The sequence below is a fragment of the Crotalus tigris genome, unplaced genomic scaffold, assembly GCF_016545835.1.
Source record: "Crotalus tigris isolate CLP2741 ecotype Arizona unplaced genomic scaffold, ASM1654583v1 scf7180000017999.2816498, whole genome shotgun sequence".
Taxonomy (NCBI): domain Eukaryota; kingdom Metazoa; phylum Chordata; class Lepidosauria; order Squamata; family Viperidae; genus Crotalus; species Crotalus tigris.
In genome coordinates this window covers 649485-673070 of record NW_024096765.1, presented here as the reverse complement: position 1 = coordinate 673070, position 23586 = coordinate 649485, and the positions used below count along the sequence as shown (strand labels likewise).

At 42.0% G+C, this 23586-nt stretch overlaps 1 protein-coding gene across 2 annotated transcripts in view; it reads right to left on the bottom strand.

Moving 5' to 3' along the window:
* LAMA5 (laminin subunit alpha 5) overlaps positions 1-23586 on the bottom strand; it is a 328307-nt gene that overhangs the window by 184687 nt on the left and 120034 nt on the right. For both annotated transcript variants that reach the window (XM_039346487.1, XM_039346486.1), the window contains exons 21-26: positions 21570-21669; positions 20590-20746; positions 14440-14569; positions 12754-12896; positions 12564-12670; positions 9152-9305 (exon numbers count right to left, since the gene is read on the bottom strand). In XM_039346487.1, the coding sequence (XP_039202421.1) occupies positions 9152-9305; positions 12564-12670; positions 12754-12896; positions 14440-14569; positions 20590-20746; positions 21570-21669 (791 nt within the window). The remainder of the gene's footprint in view (positions 1-9151; positions 9306-12563; positions 12671-12753; positions 12897-14439; positions 14570-20589; positions 20747-21569; positions 21670-23586) is intronic.

Below are 23586 nucleotides of genomic sequence, written 5' to 3'. Positions count from 1 at the left end.
CATGAACTCATAGAGAAAAATGGACATCGCTAATGAACTCAGAATGCTTGGGAACGGTTAGGAGGATACTGACTTTTTTAGCCTGCCCTATCTATGTTTCCTGGTAAAATACATGGGAAAATCCCATTGGAGGAAAATTCCACTTAGGTTAGAAAGGTCAGTACCCTCCTAACCATACCCAAGCACTCCAAATTTGTTGGCGATGTCCATTTTTCTCTATGAGTTCATGGTGACCTAACCCTAACCTTAATTGGAATTTTCCTCCAATGGGATTTTCCAATGTATTTTCCCAGGAAACATAGATAGGGCAGGCCAGAAAGGTCAGTACCCTCCTAACCATACCCAAGCACTGCAAATTTGTTGGTGATGTCCATTTTTCTCTATGAGTTCATGGTGACCTAACCCTAACCCTAAGTGGAATTTTCCTCCAATGGGATTTTCCCATGTGTTTTATCAGGAAACATAGATAGGGCAGCCTAGAAAAGTCAGTACCCTCCTAACCATTCCCAAGCATTCCGAGTTCATTAGCGATGTCCATTTTTCTCTATGAGTTCATGGTGATCTAACCCTAACCCTAAGTGGAATTTTCCTCCAATGGGATTTTCCCATGCATTTTCCCAGGAAACATACATAGAGCATTCTAGAAAAGTCAGTACCCTCCTAACCATACCCAAGCATTCGGAATTCATTGGTGATCTCCATTTTTCTCTATGAGTTCATGGTGACCTAACCCTAACCCTAAGTGGAATTTTCCTCCAATGGGATTTTCCCATGCATTTTCCCAGGAAACATACATAGCGCATTCTAGAAAAGTCAGTGCCTTCCTAACCACACCCAAGCACTGAGAATTCATTTGTGATGTCCATTTTTCTCTATGAGTTCATGGTGACCTAACCTAACCCTAATTGGAATTTTCCTCCATGGCATTTTCCCATGTGTTTTCCTAGGAAACATAGATAGGGCAGGCCAGAAAGGTCAGTACCCTCCTAACCATACCCAAGCACTGCAAATTTGTGGGCGATGTCCATTTTTCTCTATGAGTCATGGTGACCTAACCATAACCCTAAGTGGAATTTCCTCAATGGGAATTTTCACCATTGTGTTTTACAGGAAAACATAGATAGGGCAGCCTAGAAAAGTCAGTACCCTCTAACATTCACAAGCATTCCGAGTTCATTAGCGATGTCCATTTTTCTCTATGAGTCATGGTGACCTAACCCTAACCTAAGTGGAAATTTTCCTCCAATGGGATTTTCCCCAGCATTCACAGCACCCCATCCCCAGGAAACATCCATAGAGCATCTAGAAAAGTCAGTACCTCCTTAAACCATACCCAAGCATGGAATTCACTGGTATCTCATTTTTTCTCTATGAGTTCATGGTGAATAACCCAACCCTAAAGTGGAATTTCCAATGGATTTTCCCATGCATTTCCAGGAAAAACATACATAGGCGCATTCTAGAAAAGTCTAGTGCCTTCCTAAACATACCCAAGCACGTGATTCATGGTGATGTCCATTTTTCTCTATGAGTTCATGGTGACCTAACCCTAACCCTAAGTGGAAGTTTCATCCAATGGGATTTCCCATGCATTTTCCAGGAAACATACATAGCGCATTCTAGAAAAGTCAGGGCCTTCATAACCTAACCAAGCACTGTGAATTCATGGTGATGTCCATTTTTCTCTATGAGTTCATGGTGACCTAACCCTAACCCTAAGTGGAATTTTCCTCCAATGGGATTTTCCCATGCATTTTCCCAGGAAACATACATAGCACATTCTAGAAAAGTCAGTGCCTTCCTAACCATACCCAAGCACTGAGAATTCATTGGTGATGTCCATTTTTCTCTATGAGTTCATGGTGACCTAACCCTAACCCTAAGTGGAATTTTCCTCCAATGGGATTTTCCCATGCATTTTCCCAGGAAACATACATAGCGCATTCTAGAAAAGTCAGTGCCTTCCTAACCACACCCAAGCACTGAGAATTCATTGGTGATGTCCATTTTTCTCTATGAGTTCATGGTGACCTAACCTAACCCTAATTGGAATTTTCCTCCATGGCATTTTCCCATGTGTTTTCCCAGGAAACATAGATAGGGCAGGCCAGAAAGGTCAGTACCCTCCTAACCATACCCAAGCACTGCAAATTTGTTGGTGATGTCCATTTTTCTCTATGAGTTCATGGTGACCTAACCCTAACCCTAAGTGGAATTTTCCTCCAATGGGATTTTCCCATGTGTTTTACCAGGAAACATAGATAGGGCAGCCTAGAAAAGTCAGTACCCTCCTAACCATTCCCAAGCATTCCGAGTTCATTAGCGAGTCCATTTTTCTCTATGCGTCATGGGAACCTACTCAACCCAAGTGGAATTTCCTCCAATGGGATTTTTCCCATGCCTTTTTCCCAGGAAACCTAACACAGAGAATCTAGAAAAGTAAGTACCTCCTAACAATACCAAGCATTGGGAAGTCATGATGATCTCCATTTTTCTCTATGAAGTTCATTGACCTAACCCAACCTAAGTGGAATTTTCCTCCAATGGGATTTTCCCATGCATTTTCCCAGGAAACATACATAGCGCATTCTAGAAAAGTCAGTGCCTTCCTAACCACACCCAAGCACTGAGAATTCATTGGTGATGTCCATTTTTCTCTATGAGTTCATGGTGACCTAACCTAACCCTAATTGGAATTTTCCTCCATGGCATTTTCCCATGTGTTTTCCCAGGAAACATAGATAGGGCAGGCCAGAAAGGTCAGTACCCTCCTAACCATACCCAAGCACTGCAAATTTGTTGGCGATGTCCATTTTTCTCTATGAGTTCATGGTGACCTAACCCTAACCCTAAGTGGAATTTTCCTCCAATGGGATTTTCCCATGCATTTTCCCAGGAAACATACATAGAGCATTCTAGAAAAGTCAGTACCCTCCTAACCAGACCCAAGCATTCGGAATTCATTGGTGATGTCCATTTTTCTCTATGAGTTCATGGTGACCTAACCCTAACCCTAAGTGGAATTTTCCTCCAATGGGATTTTCCCATGCATTTTCCCAGGAAACATACATAGAGCATTCTAGAAAAGTCAGTACCCTCCTAACCATACCCAAGCATTCGGAATTCATTGGTGATCTCCATTTTTCTCTATGAGTTCATGGTGACCTAACCCTAACCCTCAGTGGAATTTTCCTCCAATGGGATTTTCCACATGCATTTTCCCAGGAAACATACATAGCGCATTCTAGAAAAGTCAGTGCCTTCCTAACCATACCCAAGCACTGTGAATTCATTGGTGATGTCCATTTTTCTCTATGAGTTCATGGTGACCTAACCCTAACCCTAAGTGGAATTTTCCTCCAATGGGATTTTCCCATACATTTTCCCAGGAAACATACATAGCACATTCTAGAAAAGTCAGTGCCTTCCTAACCATACCCAAGCACTGTGAATTCATTGGTGATGTCCATTTTTCTCTATGAGTTCATGGTGACCTAACCCTAACCCTAATTGGCATTTTTCCTCCATGGGATTTTCCCATGCATTTCCCAGGAAATAATAGCACATTTGAAAAGTCAGTGCCTTCCTAACCATACCCAAGCACGTGAGAATTCATGGTGATGTCCATTTTTTCTCTATGAGTTCAGTGGTGACGAACCCTAACCCTAAGTGGAATTTTCCTCCAATGGGATTTTCCCATGCATTTTCCCAGGAAACATTACATAGCGCCATCTAGAAAAGTCAGTGCCTTTCCTAAACCACACCCAAGCACTGAGGAATTCATTGGTGATGTCACCATTTTCTCTATGAGTTCATGGTGACTAACCTAACCCTAATTGGGAAATTTTCATCATGGCATTGTTCCAGGTGTTTTTCCCAGGAAACATAGATAGGGCAGGCCAGAAAGAGTCAGTACCCTCTCCTAACCACATACCAAGCACGCCAAATTTGTTGGCGGTGTCCATTTTTCTCTATGAGTTCATGGTGACCTAACCCTAACTGGAATGTTCCTCCAATGGGATTTTCCCATTTATTTTACCAGGAAACATGGATAGGGCAGCCTAGAAAAGTCAGTACCCTCCTAACCATTCCCAAGCATTCCGAGTTCATTAGCGATGTCCATTTTTCTCTATGAGTTCATGGTGACCTAACCCTAACCCTAAGTGGAATTTTCCTCCAATGGGATTTTCCCATGCATTTTCCCAGGAAACATACATAGAGCATTCTAGAAAAGTCAGTACCCTCCTAACCATACCCAAGCACTGTGAATTCATTGGTGATGTCCATTTTTCTCTATGAGTTCATGGTGACCTAACCCTAACCCTAAGTGGAATTTTCCTCCAATGGGATTTTCCCATACATTTTCCCAGGAAACATACATAGCGCATTCTAGAAAAGTCAGTGCCTTCCTAACCATACCCAAGCACTGTGAAGTCATTGGTGATGTCCATTTTTCTCTATGAGTTCATGGTGACCTAACCCTAACCCTAAGTGGAATTTTCCTCCAATGGGATTTTCCCATGCATTTTCCCAGGAAACATACATAGCGCATTCTAGAAAAGTCAGTGCCTTCCTAACCAGACCCAAGCACTGTGAATTCATTGGTGATGTCCATTTTTCTCTATGAGTTCATGGTGACCTAACCCTAACCCTAAGTGGAATTTTCCTCCAATGGGATTTTCCCATGCATTTTCCCAGGAAACATACATAGCGCATTCTAGAAAAGTCAGTGCCTTCCTAACCATACCCAAGCACTGAGAATTCATTGGTGATGTCCATTTTTCTCTATGAGTTCATGGTGACCTAACCCTAACCCTAAGTGGAATTTTCCTCCAATGGGATTTTCCCATGCATTTTCCCAGGAAACATACATAGAGCATTCTAGAAAAGTCAGTACCCTCCTAACCATACCCAAGCATTCGGAATTCATTGGTGATCTCCATTTTTCTCTATGAGTTCATGGTGACCTAACCCTAACCCTAAGTGGAATTTTCCTCCAATGGGATTTTCCCATGTGTTTTCCCAGGAAACATAGATAGGGCAGGCCAGAAAGGTCAGTACCCTCCTAACCATACCCAAGCACTGCAAATTTGTTGGTGATGTCCATTTTTCTCTATGAGTTCATGGTGACCTAACCCTAACCCTAAGTGGAATTTTCCTCCAATGGGATTTTCCCATGTGTTTTACCAGGAAACATAGATAGGGCAGCCTAGAAAAGTCAGTACCCTCCTAACCATTCCCAAGCATTCCGAGTTCATTAGCGATGTCCATTTTTCTCTATGAGTTCATGGTGACCTAACTCTAACCCTAAGTGGAATTTTCCTCCAATGGGATTTTCCCATGCATTTTCCCAGGAAACATACATAGAGCATTCTAGAAAAGTCAGTACCCTCCTAACCATACCCAAGCATTCGGAATTCATTGGTGATGTCCATTTTTCTCTATGAGTTCATGGTGACCTAACCCTAACCCTAAGTGGAATTTTCCTCCAATGGGATTTTCCCATGCATTTTCCCAGGAAACATACATAGCGCATTCTAGAAAAGTCAGTGCCGTCCTAACCATACCCAAGCACTGTGAATTCATTGGTGATGTCCATTTTTCTCTATGAGTTCATGGTGACCTAACCCTAACCCTAAGTGGAATTTTCCTCCAATGGGATTTTCCCATGCATTTTCCCAGGAAACATACATAGCGCATTCTAGAAAAGTCAGTGCCACACACTAACACACCCAAGCACTGGATTCATTGGTGAGTGATGTCCATTTTTCTCTATGAGTCATGGGGACCTAAAGCCCTAAACACACTAAGTGGAATTTTTCCTCCAATGGGATTTTCCCATGAATTTCCCAGGAAACATAAAAAGCGCATTCTAGATAAAGTCATGTGCCTTCCTAACCTTATACCAAAGCACTGCGAACACATCATTGGTGATGTCCATTTTGTCTCATGAGTTACATGCGTGACCTAACCCTAAACATCGAAAAGTGGAAGTGTTCTGCTCCATATGGGACATTTCCCCATGCATTTTCCAGGAAACATACCCAATAGAGCATTTCTAGAGAAAGTCAGTACCCTCCTAACCATACCCAAGCATTCGGAATTCATTGGTGATCTCCATTTTTCTCTATGAGTTCATGGTGACCTAACCCTAACCCTAAGTGGAATTTTCCTCCAATGGGATTTTCCCATGCATTTTCCCAGGAAACATACATAGCGCATTCTAGAAAAGTCAGTGCCTTCCAACCATACCCAAGCACTGTGAATTCATTGGTGATGTCCATTTTTCTCTATGAGTTCATGGTGACCTAACCCTAACCCTAAGTGGAATTTTCCTCCAATGGGATTTTCCCATGCATTTTCCCAGGAAACATACATAGCGCATTCTAGAAAAGTCAGTGCCTTCCTAACCATACCCAAGCACTGAGAATTCATTGGTGATGTCCATTTTTCTCTATGAGTTCATAGTGACCTAACCCTAACCCTAATTGGAATTTTCCTCCATGGGATTTTCCCATGTGTTTTCCCCGGAAACATAGTTAGGGCAGGCTAAAAAAGTCACTATCCTCCTAAACATTCCCAAGGTTTAGGTCACCGTGAACTGATAGAGAAAAATGGACATCGCCAACAAACCCGGGGTGCTTGAGACTGGTTAGGAGGGTACTGACTTTTCTAACCTGCGCTATCTATGTTTCTTGGTAGAATACATGGGAAAATTCCATTGGAGGTAAATTTCACTTGGGGTTTCCTGCCTGAGCACGATATTGGACTGGATGACCTCCATGGTCCCTTCCATCATCATTATCATCATCATCATCAACAACAACATTATTATTATTATTACTACTATTACTATTATAAGTGAAATTTCTGTTTCTTGTCCAAAACTAAAAGGTTTTACACTTCAACTGCAGCATTGATTTGAGGCATGTAGACAGCTAATGGTGTGGTTTAGACCCTGAGTTCTAGTCCTGCTTTAGCCATCAAAACTGCCTGGATGACTTTGAGCTAGTCACTCCCTCTCAGCCCAACCCCCCTCACAGGGTTGTTGTTATGGGGAAAACAGGAGAAGGAAGAGGGGGTATTAGATATCTTTGCCACCTTGAGTTATTTATAAAAATAATAAAGGTAGAATATAAATAAATGTATAAAAATAAGCAAATCCCGCGTGTATTTATTTTAATAGGATTCATATCATCGTCCCAACGGTGCTTTTTCAAGAAGCAAATGGACTTTCTTGTTTTTCTTTGAAGACGTTTCGCTTCTCAGCTGAAGAAGCTTCTTGGATGAGAGGCGAAACATCTTTAAAGAAAAAACAAGAAAGTCCAGTTGCGTCTTGAAAAAGCACCTTTCTGACAACGATGACTTGGAGGACTAAGAATCTCCACAGACAGATCCATATCACAGGAAGTGTGTAAAGGGAACCTATGTTTCTATGTCCCGGGCCTCAGTTTCCAAGCCAGGAAACAGAGAATTTGGGCTAACATTTTTTTAATAATACTTTGACAAATTCAGGGCTGTTTAAACTGAGTCTGAAAGACATGTCCAGGAAGATTTTCCTTGCTGTCAAGGATTTGGTGATGAGGAGATCAGGTGGGATCAGAGCAAACTGGGTTCCCTTTAGACCAGTTTTACCAGTTTTTCATTTCCTATAATGATCAACCAGCTGCTTTCAGAAAGCCAACAAACTAGAATTGCAACTAATTATTCACCGGTTTCTTGCACATAAAAATGGAACTTGCATCAGTCTATCAGAACTAGCTGCCACAGATAGACTTGAAAAATTAAACAACTTTTCCCAAAAAGCATTGGTACATCTAAGAAGAGAATATTTGTAACTCAGGACTGAACTATGACATCCTTGCTGCTGTCTGAGCTTGGTTGTTTCATTACCCAACTGGGTAACATCATCAATGCAATGCAAACCCCACTCCCTTCCAGCACTGATGATGTTACCTAGTATGGTAATGAAATGTCTGTACTTAAGAGACTAGACTAGACTAGACTAGACTGGACTAGAGTAGAGTAGAGTAGAGTAGAGTAGACTAGACTAGACTAGACTAGACTAGACTAGACTAGAATAGAGTTGTAAGGGACTATGGAGGTCTTTTAGTCCAACCCCCTGCTCAGGCAGGAAACCATACACCATTTCTGACAAATGGCTGCTCAATCTCTTAAAAACTTCAGGTGTTGAAGCATTCACAATTTCTGTAGGCAATTTGTTCCACTGATTAATTGTTCTAACTGTCAGGAAATTTCTTTTTAATTCCAGATTGCTTCTAGATTGCTATATGTGAGCATGGGGGGGGGGGGGCAGAGAGTGTCTGAGAGAGACAGGGAGGGAGGGAGGGAGGGAGGGAAGGAGAGAGAGAGAGAGAGAGAGAGAGAGAATGGTTCTGATGGTGGATCCCCATTGCTGCCATCTTGACTCCCTTCTCTTCCTTTGGGTGCCAGTAGTAGCAATAGCACTAAGACTTATATACTGCTTCACAGTGCTTTACAGCCCTCATTCCGCTGACCTCGGAAGGATGGAAGGCTGAGTTAACCTTGAGTCAGTGAGAATCGAACTGCCAAACTGCTGGCAGCCAGCAGTCAGCAGAATTAGCCTGCAATACTGCATTCTAACCACTGCGCCACCACAGCTCTGGTGGTACCTCACTTTCAAACACAGAGGATGAAAGCATTTCTTCTTACTTGAAAGAAAGTGTAAAAATAAGCACTGATAGAGAGGAACTATTTTGTTACACCATTTGAACCCTTTACTACCTATTTTGAAAGGGCCTCTAGGAAGCATGTCCAAACTAAAGTGGACACAGACAGGACAAAGCTAAAGGTAATTTAGTTTAAATCTACTGAATATGAATGCTTCTCTTCCATTCAATAATGTTGGCTTTCTAACATCTGAAAAATGTCAGTATCAGGGTTGATTTTGATTCCCAAACCTCAGGAATCATATTTTTACGTAGAAGCTTTAAATCAGTGTTCTTCAAACTTGGCCCTTTTATGACTTGTGGACTTCAACTCCCAGAATTCCTCAGCCAGCGTGCCTGGCTGAGGAATTCTGGGAGTTGAAGTCCACAAGTCATAAAAAGGCCAAGTTTGAAGAACACTGCTTTAAATGAAGATTTAACATGATAATGGAATTACTTACATGAGTGCCACTACACAGCACCAATTTGGGGAAGGTAGGAAAGATCTGCTCTGCAGGACAAGGTCTTGGTAAGTTGTTGTCCAACTTGCACAAAGCATCTTCGCCTGACACAAAGGAGAACTGCTCCACAGGCAAATACTTATATAGGAAGCAACTGGAAAGAATAGAAAATAATTATTTAGCCCTCGTGTCCAAATTCCAGTTAAATGAGGACAAAAAATCAGTACAAGCAGAATTATTTGCAAGTGCAATATTAGCATTTTATTTAGCATACTAATACACAGACTTATATATATATATATATATATATATATATATATATATATATATATATATATATATATATATATATGTATGTATGTATGTATGTATATACATGTATAAGTATATGAATATATATGTATAAATACACAGACAACACATCTGGATATAAACATACATACATATGCATACACACACTCATAGAAACACACATATACATATTCATATAACTACATATACACATATATATGTGTGTGCATGTATGTATATAATAATAATAATAATAATAGTAGTAGTAGTAGTAGTAGTAGTAAAGTTGGAAGGGACCTTGGAGGTCATCTAGTCCAACCCCCTGCTTAGGCAGGAAATCCTATACCATTTCAGACAAATGGCTATCCAGTCTCTTCTTGAAAACTTCCAGTGTTGGGGCATTCACCGCTTCTGGAGGCAGGTTGTTCCACTATTTAATTGTTCTAACTGTCAGGAAGTTTCTCCTTAGTTCTAGGTTGCTTCTATATATGTATATATGTATATATGTATGTATGTATATGTATGTATGTATGTATGTATGTATGTATGTATGTATGTATGTATATATGTAGGTCTTTGGTTGTTCGGGTTTTCTCCCGCGTAAAATATGTATATATTTTACGCGGGAGAAAATGTGTGTATATATGTATGTATGTATGTATGTATGTATGTATGTATGTATATGTATATATATATATGTATATACACACATATATGTGTATATATATGTATATATATACATACATACATATGTACATATATATGTGTATATATGTGTGTGTATATGTATGTATGTGTGTATATATGTGTGTATATATGTGTGTGTGTATGTATGTATATATATATATGTTTGTGTGTGTGTGTATAAATGCAGAGACACATGCATATATTTATACACACACACACACACACACACACACGAGTCTCACAGCCAACTGGCTCACATACATACACACATACATAGATATATGTGTGTGTGCCATGCATGTATGTGTGTGTATATATATGTGTGTGTGTATAAAAATGCAGAGACACACATACACATTCATATACTTACACACACACACATATACATCTGTGTGTTTGTGTGTGTGTGTGTGTGTGTGTGTGTGTATAAAATAATAATGGTGGGATACAAATAAACCTATTTTTTTTAAACAACGTTGCTGTGGGGACATCAACCGACGGAGAATGCTTGTTAGCAGTAGGCAGGCCAAAATCAACAGTGGATGTGGCCAGAATTCTGTCTTTGTTTCTCATTTTTTTCCTCCATTCCCTTTTCTGTCTTCCCTCTCTGACACTGCTCTTATCTCTCACACTCTTCCTAACATCCTGTCTCTGTCTCTCGCTCCCTATTTGGCAAGCCGTCTCTGAATTTAGAGAAAGGAAGGAATCAGGCAGGACTTACAAAAATGGATCAAGAGGTTGACATTTCCCTTCACTGACCAAGAGGAAACATTTCACATATCCTTTCAAGCTTGTCTTTAAAATGCCAGAGGCAAAAAAACAAAGGAAGGGATAGATACAATAGGATTCATGCTGGTTCTCCTTCTTTCTTAAACTTAGAGGGCTACTTGGAAAAAAATGAGTCTTTTATAGGCCCAAAATAAAACCCAGAATTTATTCAATATTCACTTTGTACTTCTAAACAGAATGAACCCATCAGCTCACAGGATTTAAAAAGTGTTTGGGACTTCGTTGCTTTTTCGAATATTATTTCAATCCTGGCCAAATTCCCAGTCAAGTAAAATCTGTAGAAATATTCTGAAGAGAAAAATTGCCCAAAACAGACAGCAGCACTTATCTGACCCTAGCTTAGTTCATCTGTCAGACCTGATTTTACTTCAATGTTTTACTTTTTTTAATTGTTATTATTTTACTTGGATCTCTGGGAAATTCCATGGCTTCAGACTAGACTGAGAAACTGAAAAAAAAAAACAACATCAGAAGAAGACAAGGCAAACCAGTTCTACATGGTTGCCAAGAAAATTATATCGGAATGTACATGAAAATCCTAGACAGTGAATCTGGCTTGAAAGGGACTTGGCCTTTCGTTTAATCTTAGGTTATTATATCATCCTAACAAGTGTCTACTTGCCAATAATAAACCTGAACTTCTGTTCTAAGATGGCTGATTTATTTTTTAGTATGTTCTATAGCAATGATCCCCAACCTTTCCAATTTGGTGGTCCAGCCTGGCGGTGTGTCTATGTGTGTTTGGGGGGGGGGGGGCAGGCACAAGCATCCGCGCACAGCTCCATTTGTGCGAGTGGCGTATGTGCGCACCCTCTGTCACACAAATGGAGCTTTGTGTGCTTGTGCTTCTATTCTATTCTATTCTATTCTATTCTATTCTATTCTATTCTATTCTATTCTATTCTATTCTTTTCTATATCCTATCCCAGGGGTAGGCAACCTTGGCTCTTTTATGACTCATGGACTTTATGGTTGGCTCAGGAATTCTGGGAGTTTAAGTCCACAAGTAATAAAAGAGCCAAGGTTGCCTACCCCCATCCTATCCTATTCCATTCCATCCCATCATTATTCTACCCAATCATTATTCTGTTCTGTTCTGTTCTATATCCTACTCCATCCCATCCCATCATTATTCTATCTTATCATTATTCTATTCTATTCTATTCTATTCTATTCTCTTCTCTTCTCTTCTCTTCTCTTCTCTTCTCTTCTCTTCTCTTCTCTACTCTACTCTATTCTATTCTATATCCTATCCCAAGGGTAGGCAACCTTGGCTCTTTTATGACTCGTGGACTTCATGGCTGGCTCAGGAATTCTGGGAGTTTAAGTCCTCAAGTCATAAAAGAGCCAAGGTTGCCTACCCCCGTCCTATCCTATTCCATCCCATCATTATTCTACCCTATCATTATTCTATTCTATTCTATTCTATTCTATTCTATTCTATTCTATTCTATTCTATTCTATTCTATTCTATTCTATTCTATTCTATTCTATTCTATTCTTATTCTTATTCTTATTCTTATTCTACTCTACTCTACTCTTGCACTCGCATGCGAAGCTCCACTCCCACATGCAGGGGGTGCTTGAGTGGTGTAGGTCAAATGCAGTACAAAGATATGACAAAAAATGAAAATGGAAGGCTTACTTTTGACCCACTTGTTCAGGAGCCGGGCTATAGGTACAAGGATCCGATACTTTATATTGCAATATAGGAGCTTCATAATAAGAGCTGGGAAGCAGAACCAGGTAATCCTAGAAGGAAGAATGGAAATATGAGACCCCGATTCCTTTTCCCTCCATCCTGCCTGTATGGAGAAAAGGAAGGGCAGACTTACAAGGAGGACATCTTCAGCTTCAATGATCAGAGACCACACATGGGGACTCAACACAAAAGGTTCGCCAAAGCTGTGGTGAGGAACGGTGACAAATGACGGCTCTTTGGTTGGCCCAAATACAATCTGCTTAGTTTGTTCGGTACCTGAAATTAGGGAAAGATATGCATTTGACTTTCAGCTGGATTAGAAAGCATGCAAGTTATTTGCCTTGGGCTGGGAAATGGAGAACCAGCTCCAAGGCTACTCAATGAAGAGGTTAACAGTGTTTCTCAACCTGGGCCACTTTAGGATGGGTGGACTTCAACTCTCAGAATTTCACAGCCAGCAAGTCCACCTGTTTAAAGTGGCCCAGGTTGAGAAACACTTAGCTATGCCATATTCCATATGCATGCTGGTCTTGATGCATTGATCTTACAGGATTCCATCATGACATCATAGTGCCAACCTGATTGGCAGATCATCTAGTTCAGACATGTCAAACTTGTGACCTCACGTGACGTCACGCAACGTATAGGGACGATTTTGACATTGCCGGCAATGGGGTGGGTGCAGCTTCCGGATGATACATCCGGCCTGCGGGCCAGTAGTTTGAGACCCCTGATCTAGTTGAACAAAAGCAAGTGAGAAAATCTCATACCAGACAACAGCATGTTCTTAATAGGCTCCCTAGTCAAGGGGTCCTGATTCTATGATGCTTACATATCTCTATCTATCTATCTATCTATCTATCTATCTATCTATCTATCTATCTATCTATCTATCTATCTATCTATCTATCTATCTATCTATCTATCTACCTACCTATTTATCTATCTACCTATCTATCTATCTATCTATCTATCTATCTATCTATCTATCTATCTATCTATCTACCTACCTACCTACCTACCTATTAACTATCTATCTATCTATCTATCTATCTATCTATCTATCTATCTATCTATCTATCTATCTATCATCTACCTATCAACTATCTATCTATCTATCTATCTATCTATCTATCTATCTATCTATCTATCTATCTATCTATCTATCTATCTATCTATCTAAATGCAGCAATAATTGCCTTTAAAAAACGTAATTCTTGCTGAGATGATAGTAACCCACAGTCTTGTGCATGTTTACTCAAAGGACCCACCGATTTCACTGATACGTATTCCTGGATGAAAGCTAACAGGATTTCAATCTCAGTTCCTGAGAATGTGAAAAGCAGCACAAAACTCAACACGTTCTCCAGAGAAATGAACATCAACGATGGAAGAGGCAGTCCTCCACTTATGACCACTGGGATTAAAAAATTCATTATTATGGAAGGTGGTCATTAAGTGAGGCATCAGAGAACTGCACCCAATTTTATGGCCTTTTTTTGCTATGGTCGTTAAGCGCGATATCACGTGACCCTGACTTGCAACCTCTTTCTGGCTTCTCCATTGACTTTGCTGGTTGGAAGCCTGCTGGGCACATTGCAAATGGTGATCACGTGACCCTCTTGGGATGCTGCACAAATACCTACCAGTTGCCAAGCACCCAAATTGTGATCAGGTGACCACAGGGATACTGCGATGGTGGTAAATGTGAGGACCAGATGCAAGCCACTGTTTTCAGTGCCACTGTAATGCTGAACAGTGGCTAAACAAATGGTCTTAAGTCAACGACTACCTGTAGATGGAAATCTGTACCCCTTACCTCGTTTTCGTGGCTGGGAAGCTGTGATTTTGCCCAGTACTGTGCCAGTTCCTGAATTGATGTATCTCAAGATAACGTGAAAGAGGTAGAGCTCTCCTTCTCTTACGTGGATCGTGACCTTGACTTTGTTCTGCAAAGGCGAGAAAGCACACCAGCCACACATCACTGCAAGGCCGCCCTGAGTCCGCTCCCTGCTCTGCCTTTCTATCTCTCTGCCTCTCTAGTCGCCCTCCCCTCCTCAGTTGCCACTGCTCTAGAAGGAGGGATCAAAAATCTACGGTTCGGAGAGGAAGGGAGAAGGACAGAAATGATGTTTTGCAGGAGAAACACAAAAATCTGGCTCAGGGTGGAGGGTGGGAAGATGTTAGTCTAGAAGTGAAAAACAGACTTACAGTTGCCATACATATTAAACTTTCTTGCCTCAAGGACTGAGACCCTCCCTTTTGCAGGCCCCTGGTTGGTGGAGCAGAAGACGAGGCAGAAGAGGTCAGGGGGACTTCACACTGCCTTGGGCTGGTGGGAGAGAAAGGGGAGAGAAGCAGAGCACACCTTAAATAACCTCGACCGTCACCAGCCACCAGCTTAAGCACAGCGCTCCCAGGATCCTACGCCCCAAAGCAGCATGCCAAAGCAGTGAGAAAGAGTTAAGACAGCCCCGTTCGGCTCTTAAGAGAAATACAGCATCCAGTTTTGGTCACCACAATGTTAAAAAGATGTTGAGGCCCTAGAAAGAGTACAGAGAAGAGCAGCAAAGATGATTAAAGGACTGGAGGCTCAAACATACAAGGAACGGCTGCTGGAATTGGGTATGTCTAGTCTAATGAAGAGAAGGACAAGGGGGGACGTTATAGCAGTGTTCCAATATCTCAGGGGCTGCCCCAAAGAAGAGAGAGTCAAGCTATTCTCCAAAGGGCCTGAAGGCAGGACAAGAAGCAACGGATGGAAACTAACCAAAGAGAGAAGCAACCTAGAACTAAGGAGAAACTTCCTGACAGTTAGAACAATTAACCAGTGGAACAACCTGCCTCCAGAAGCGGTGAATGTTCCAACACTGAAGTTTTTAAAAAGAGACTGGACAGCCATTTGTCAGAAAGGGTATGGCTTTCTGCCTGAGCAGGGGGTTGGACTAGAAGACCTCCAAGGTCCCTTCCAACTCTGTTATTCTGTGTTCCCTATTCTAGAGGAGACTAACACTCTGAAATGTTCACCACAAAGTGCCCAGCCTTCCCAAGAAAACACGCTCTGCCCTCAAGACCCAAAGAAGAATAGGAGAGAAGTTGAAAGAAGAAGTCAAACACACCAGAACCAAACTATACGTAATCAGTCCTTGAGTTATGACTGGTCAACTAACTTTTGTTCGAAGTTACAGGTAGTCCTTGATTTATAACAGTTCATTTAGTGGCCGGTCGACATTACAGCGGCACTGAAAAAAGTGACTTACGACCGTTTTTCACATTTACAGCTGTTGCAGCATCCCCCATGGTCATGTGATCAAAATTTGGATGCTTGGCAACTGACTCAGATTCATGACGGTTGCAATGTCCCAAGATCACTTTTTGCAACCTTCTGACAAGCAAAGTCAATGGGGAAGCCAGATTCACTTTAACAACCGTGTTCCTAAATTAACAACTGCAGTGATTCACTTAACTACTGAGACAAGAAAGGTCACAAAATGGGACAGAACTCACTTCATAGCTATCTTCTTAGCGACAGCAATTTTGGGCTCAGTTGTGGTCGTAAGCCGAGGACTATCTGCCCAACCAACTCAAAAAAGGCGCCTTACTACAGATTCAAAGTTCTGACATTCAGGACTCTCCAATGGTCACATGACTGAACTTCAGGCACTCAACATGGCTGCCCTTGTACCCTTTGGCAGCATCCCTCAGTCACGTGACCATATTTTATAATGATTTTGCTGAGAACCAGCACATACTTCCAGTTTTTGGGAAAACAGTGCCCATAATTTAGGGTCTTCAAACGTGGCAACTTTTAAGATCTGTGGACTTCAACTCCCAGAATTCCTCAGCCAGCCAGGCTGGGTGAGGAATTCTGGGAGTTGAAGTCCACAAGTCTTTAAGTTGCCAAGTGCGAAGACCCCTGCCATAACTGAACCATTGTGACTGACCCATTTTCTAGTGGGCAGGCTCCATTATGGTCATACGTTGAGGACTACCTGTAAAGTCAACACACAATGCTGGTGAATTTCAATGTCCTTGAAGGAATGGAAGTTTATTCCCTCAAGGGCTTTGTAATGAGACTTCGAAGTTCACGGGTCTGTGTCCCTGAAGATAAACTACTGAAGAGGACTGGTGGCTTCAGGACCTGCTCCTGGGCTTTCCAGAGCTATTTGATGGCTACTATAGGAAAGACAGCTTGAATGTCAAACCTTCAAACGCTCTGAATTCAGCCATGTTTCTTCGTTTTTCAGTTGCCACAGCAATGGGGGGCAGGAGATGCATTCTTATAGATTAGTCAAAACAATAACTTTCTTGTAGGAACCAAGGTCAAGCAGCCTAAATGTTTGGCGGGCTGGAGCTACTGTTATGAAGCCCGCCAAAGGTGTTTATTGGGGATTGTGATTTATGACACACTAAGGGGATGGGGAGTTCAACTTTTACTCTGTAACCTGTCGGGGGAGGGACTTTCAGTCTTAGTTTCATCTATGTTCGTGTTATGATTCCGTGCCAGCCTATGATCCTGATAGCTGAGTCCGGGGAATCAGAGGAGAAGGAGGAGGGGCCTGGGGAGCCATCAGAGTCGGAGGAGGGCTCTGATGAGTTACAAAACTTACAAAGTGAGGAAGAACCTGGCCCCTTCACTCATGATCAAGCTGAAAGCCAGCTGTGCTGGGAGGATGAGTCAGACTCAGAGGAAGCACACCTGGAAGACCTCAGAGATGCTCGTAAACGTAGGCAGGTCACACGAGTAAGACAGAGGGAGGCAATGGGGCAACTCCAGGGGAAGAGGAGGAAGCAGTGAGAAGCCACGCCTTGGGGGCTGCATAACAAAAAGGGAATGTGTGGGCAGGACTGGTTGCTGGAGGTAACCATTTGCAAAGAACTTCAGTGTCAAGGGATCATGGTCTGTTTGTTTTGCCTGTGAATTATTTCTTGTTTTGACTCGTGCTCTGCTTTGCTTTTGAACAAACTATCCATTGGAAAAGTGTTCTGTCGCTTTTGTTTTGTGGGAAAGTTATCAGAAATGTATATCAAATAAAAAGGGCTGGTTTTTCCATCCTACTGTTAAAAAAGGGGGTTGTCCTGTGAAGCAACAAGGACGTACGTAGGCTGAGACAGAACAGTTCGTGCTGATATCATATAGCCATTAAAAGTGTTCTTTGAGGAAAGCAATTGCCTCAGAGTTCTTATTTTTACTGGTCTCATTTATCGGAACCATGACATTTTTGGTATGATCTTCTAGGCCGGGGATGTCCAAGCTTGGCAACTTGTGGACTTCAACTCCCATTTCACAAGCTTTCTTGCCATAGGTCTTAAGTGAATCACTGCAGCTGTTAAGCTAGTAGCATGGTTGTTAAGTAAATCAGAAGGTCATAAAAGTTGATCACATAAACCCAGGACACTGCGACCGTCATAAATATGAGCCAGTTGCTAAGCATCTGAATTTTGATCATGTGACCACAGGGATACTGCAACAGTCATCAGTGTAAAAAAAACGGTCATAAATAATTTGTTTTGGTGCATTGTAACTCTGGTCACTAAAAGAATGACTGGAAGTCAAGGACAGCACAAGCGCACACACACACTCCACAACCTCTGCAGGAAACGCATCTCCAGAAAGCAAACGCACCAGAGGTTACACTCTCAACCTGCCCAGTCACTCAACCTTGCAAAAGAAATAAATTCAAGCATGCAAAATGCCAGCAAACCTCAGCAGATGAAAAGCAAGCTGCATGCTGCACAGGAAGATTGGAAGGCTTCCTTTTCTTTGAGGAGCAGGGAGATGTTATATAAACAAAGAGTAGGGAGAGAGGATGTGGGGTGAGCTGCCTCTTAGGAGACCTGTGTGGGTTGTCTTTCTAAAATAAACCTTGTTGATTCCTGACACAGTTCCTGCCTAGGCAGTCTGTCCTAAGGGAAGTTATCCAGCTGTCCTTGTCTAACTCTAAAGATATTTTAGACCGGGTCAAATCGGTGCAGCCAACTCACTGTGGCCAACTTGCAGTGGGACAATTCTCCGTGGCCAACCCACCACAGGACAATTCACTGTGAGACAATTCAACAATTCAAATTAAGTATTTAAACTAATTTAAAAAAAACTATTTTACTTCTTGTCGTTCCTATTTCATTTCGTTCCTTCTTTTGCGTTCTTTCTTTAATAATTCCATTCCACCATTTCTTCGACATTACTGTAATTCTTATCCTCCGGTGAGTTGCCGTGTGGCAAGTTGGCCACGCCGAGTTGGCTATGCCAAGCTGTCCTAGATGTTCGCCAGTAAGCGACAATAAGGAGCAACTGTCTACTTTCGGTTTACCTTGTGCTTTTGGAAAAGTTCCGAGACGTTTTAAAAGTCACACCAAATACAGGGCAGTCCTTGACTTGCAAACTTTGAAGTAAAATGGCCAGTGAACTACATACAGGTAGCCCTTGACTTATGACCACAACTGAGACCGAAATTTCTATTGCTAATCAAAGACAGGGGTTAAGTGAGTTTTGCCCCATCTTACGACCTTTCTTGCCATAGGTGTTAAGTGAATCACTGTAGTTGTTAAGTTAGTAAGGCAGCTATTAAGTGAATCGGGCCTTCCCCACTGACTTTGCTCATCAGAACTTAGCAAAAGATGATCACATGACCCCGGGACACAGCAACCGTCATAAATTTGAGTCAGTTGTCAAGCGTCCAAATTTTGATCATGTGACCCTGGGGATGCTGCAATGGCTGCAAGTGTGAAAAATGGTCGTCAGTTACATTTTTCAGTAATGTTGTAACTTCAAAAGTCATTAAGTGAGCCATTGTAAGTCAAGGATTACCTGTATTTTAAGTTTTCAGGAAATAAGGCACTTCTATATGAGAGCCATGAGAATCCTATGTAAATTACTTTATTTCCTTTCACTGACAGCACATATGGTGTAGAGCACAGAAGGGTGAGCTGTAATTACATACAATATAATGAGCAGCCCGTGGCTTTTGCCTTTGGGGCTATATGGGTATCCTCAACTTACAACAGTTCGTTTAGTGACCGGCACTGAAAAATGTAATCAATGACCGTTTTTCACAGTTACGAACGTTGCAGCATCTCCGTGGTCACACGATCAAAACTCAGATGCTTGGCAATGGGTTCATATTTATGACGGGTGCAGTGCCTCAAGGTCAAGTGATCCCCTTTTGCAACCTTCTGGCAAGCAAAGGTATAGGTTTCCTGCCTGAGCAGGGGGTTGGACTAGAAGACCCCCAAGACCCATTACTATTATTATTATTATTATTATTATTATTATTATTATTACTACTATTACTACTGTTGTTGTCATCATCATCATCATTATTATCATCATCATCATTATTATTATAAGATAACCTTTATTGTCATTTTTTTACTGCGGGCACAAGGGCACACATCAAAAATGAAATTTAGTTGCCTGCTCTCAAAGTGAAACACATACATGACACACACCTAACATACTATATGCAACATATGTATAGACCCACACCCCTACATATACATAACAAATAAATATTAAATACTGTCCATCTTGAATATATAACAGAAGGAGGAAGAAGATGATGATGATGATTCATTAGACGTGAACCTCAGTCAACTGAACATTCAAATTGATTGGTGCTGATAGTTGACAGGAGTTGCTGCCAGCATCCTAGATATCAATAATAATAATAATAATAATAATAATAATAATAATAATAATAATAATAATAATAATAATAATTATTGTCAATGGGGAAGCCAGGTTCATTTAAATAAGTGGGTTACTAACATCAACTGCAGTGATTCACTTAACAACCATGGCAAGAAAGATCATGTAACAACATGGGACAAAACTCACAACCAACATCTCACTTAACAACAGAAATTTTAGGCTCAATTGTGGTCATAAGTCAAGGACTACCAGTACAGAAGTGCTTTGCATATCTAAAATTTTAATGCTGGGAACTGTCCTTCATATCCAGCCAAGTACCTGGATGGGAGACATCTGTGCATATCCTCTCCAACTGAAATTCTCAAATTCCAGCGGACTGTAGCCAAAGCGAACCGGCCTTCCTTCCAGTGTGGTTCCCTCTTCCAGCTCATATTTCAGGTGGTGAAGGTCAGGGATATAAAAGCCTTTTGCAGGACTGCAGGTAAAAAGTAAGGAACATATTAAAGAACATGCTTCCTTTCTGCATCACAAAGTAGACAAATGCCATATGCTCAGGATCTTTTCAAGCATTGCCATTTCCCCCCCCCGAATACCTTCAAATCTACAGGTAGTTCTTGACTTACAACGGTTTGTTTAGTGCAAGCATGTCAAACTGCCGGCCCGCAGGCCAGATGCGTCACTCCGAAACCGCGCCTACTCCATTGCCAGCAATGGGGGAAAAATCGTGATATGTCACGTGATGTCACGTGACATCGCAAGTTTGACATGCCTGGTTTAGTGACTGTTCAAAGTTACTGAAAAATGTGACTTATGATCGTTTCTCACACTTGTGCCCTTTACAGCATCCCTGTGATCACGGGATCAAAATTCAGATGATTGGCAACAGTTTCCTATTTATGACCGTTGCTGTGTGTCCCAAGGTCACGTGATCATCTTTTGCCCACCTTCTGACCAGCAAAGTCAATGGGGAAGCCAGATTCACTTAACAACGGTGTTACTGACTTAACAGCTGCGGGGATTCATTTAACCACTGTGGCAAAACAAATGTCTCACTTAACAACAGAAATCTGGGGCTCAATTTTGGTCGTAAGCCGAGGACTGCCTGCATTTGCATTCTGATCAACGAAGTATATTAAAATTAAAACAACAAGAAAGATGCAGCGCTTAAATAACTTTGTTCGTTCTGCTTCTTGTTTTTAGGACTATTTTCCTAGTGGTTCATTTACACTACCGCACATATAAAATAATAAAATAATAATAATGGACTCGATACTCGATCCATCGCGACTGCTTCTTACTCAGAGCACGCAGGTCCCCTGATATTCCGCCTGCACTGGCAAGATCCAGTCGTCTCCTCACACAAAGGACCAACTGATCCACCAATGTCACACTGGCACCCTGCAAGAAGACACACACGATTACCTTCCACGGTTGACAATTGGTCCCAAGTAACAAAAATCAACATCTGATACCAAAGAGATGGAAGCAGTCTGGACCTCTATTTTTATTCCATGATATCAATGTTCATAAACTACCGGATATACTATGCTTGTTATCACTTGCTGACTAATAAAGTTTTCCAGCTGTGCTTGTAGATTAGCTCTTCACACCATCCAAGGACACAACTTAAGATATCTAATCAGCAACAGCAACAAGCAAGTTTTCCTCTTACAGTACTTGGGATGTTTATACCAGTTTGGTCTATAGCGGCCCTCAACCTTTTGGGCACCATGGACTAGTTCCATGGAGAAAGGTTTTTCCGCGGACTGGAGGGGGTGTGGTTTCCCGGGCTGCCTGCATCCTGTAGATGGGGCTTCGCTTATTTGGGCAGCCCGGTTTCTGGCATAGCCGCGGCCCAGTGCTGGTCCACAGACCAGGGCTTGGGGACCCCTGGCTTAAGGTACTAGGCTAGAAATTGGGAGACTGTGAGTTCTAGTCCTGTCTTAAGCATGAAAGCTAGCTGGTGATTTTGAACTAATCACCAGAAGATGGTGAGTTCTAGTGCCATATTAGGCAGCTGGTGACTTTAGACCAATCGCTAGGAAATTGTGAATTCGAGTCCTGCCTTAGACATGAAAATCAGCTGGGTGACCTTGGGCCAGTCCCTTCTCTTAGCCCAGCCCACCTCACAGGGTTGTAATTGTGAGGAAAACAGGAGGAAGGAGGAGTTTTAGATGTGGTTACCACCTTGGTTATTTATAAAAAATAATAAAGGTGGGATATAAGCTGAACGAATGGATAAATCAATGAATCAATGAACAAAAATTGGATCTATGCGCAGCCAAAGTCAGCAATTACTTTTTCTATGATGTACAGTATGTCATGGGCGTCTACACATTAAGAACCATGAGCTTAATACAATGCTGAGCAGTATGCTGAATTCTATCTTTACTCCTTTGAGATTTGGAGCGAACAGTTTAGATAGGCATACAATAGGTTTTTTATCTGCCCTTCTCAAAAACTGAGGAAAGCAAGCTGAAACATTTATCTCAGACATGTCAAAAACAAGGCCCGGGGACCGGATGTGGCCCGCGAAGTGGTTTCATGTGGCCCGCAAAGCCATCCTGGAAAGAGTGAGGGAACGACCCCCGCTGCCTTGGCCCTGGCCCAGGCTGGCCGGGAGCCAATGTACAATTTTGTGGTAGCCATCTATGCTGAAATGCATTCAGTCTTAGCTCCATAAGGCCGTCTGGAAACAGCGAGGAACCAGCCCCTGCCGTGTTGGCCCACCCCCTGGGTGCATGCCCCCTTTGTGAGGAATGAAGAAATGCACCATCACCTGGAAGTGGCCAGCTTCACGTATCCAGCTTGATGGGCTCTGCCCTGGTCCCACCCCTTTCTGTCAGAGACCCTCAGATCTGTCCCACTCCTGCCAGGCCCCCACAGGCACCCTTGAGGCGAATGATGTAGAGCTGGCCACGCCCAACCAGTAGGCCACACCCTCTCCACCCACGCCTACCCAGTAGGCCCCCCCTGCCCCCCCCGAGGGCAACCACAATGCTGGTGTGGCCCTCAATGAAATTGAGCTTGACACCCCTGATTTATCTGAACAAAACTAATATTCTCAGTGTTATAATTGGATCGTACACCGATCCTACAGGATCAAGGCTCAAAACAAAGTAACAGGGATGAGCAGAGAACAGGAATCAGATCTGGTTTTTTTATTATTATTTTGTTTATATCCCACCTTTATATTTTTTTTATAAACAATTCAAGGAAGCAAACATATCTAATAATACTTACTCTCCTATTTTTCCCACAACAACAATCATGTGGGGTGGGGTGGTCTCAGAGAGTGTGATTGGCTTAAAATCA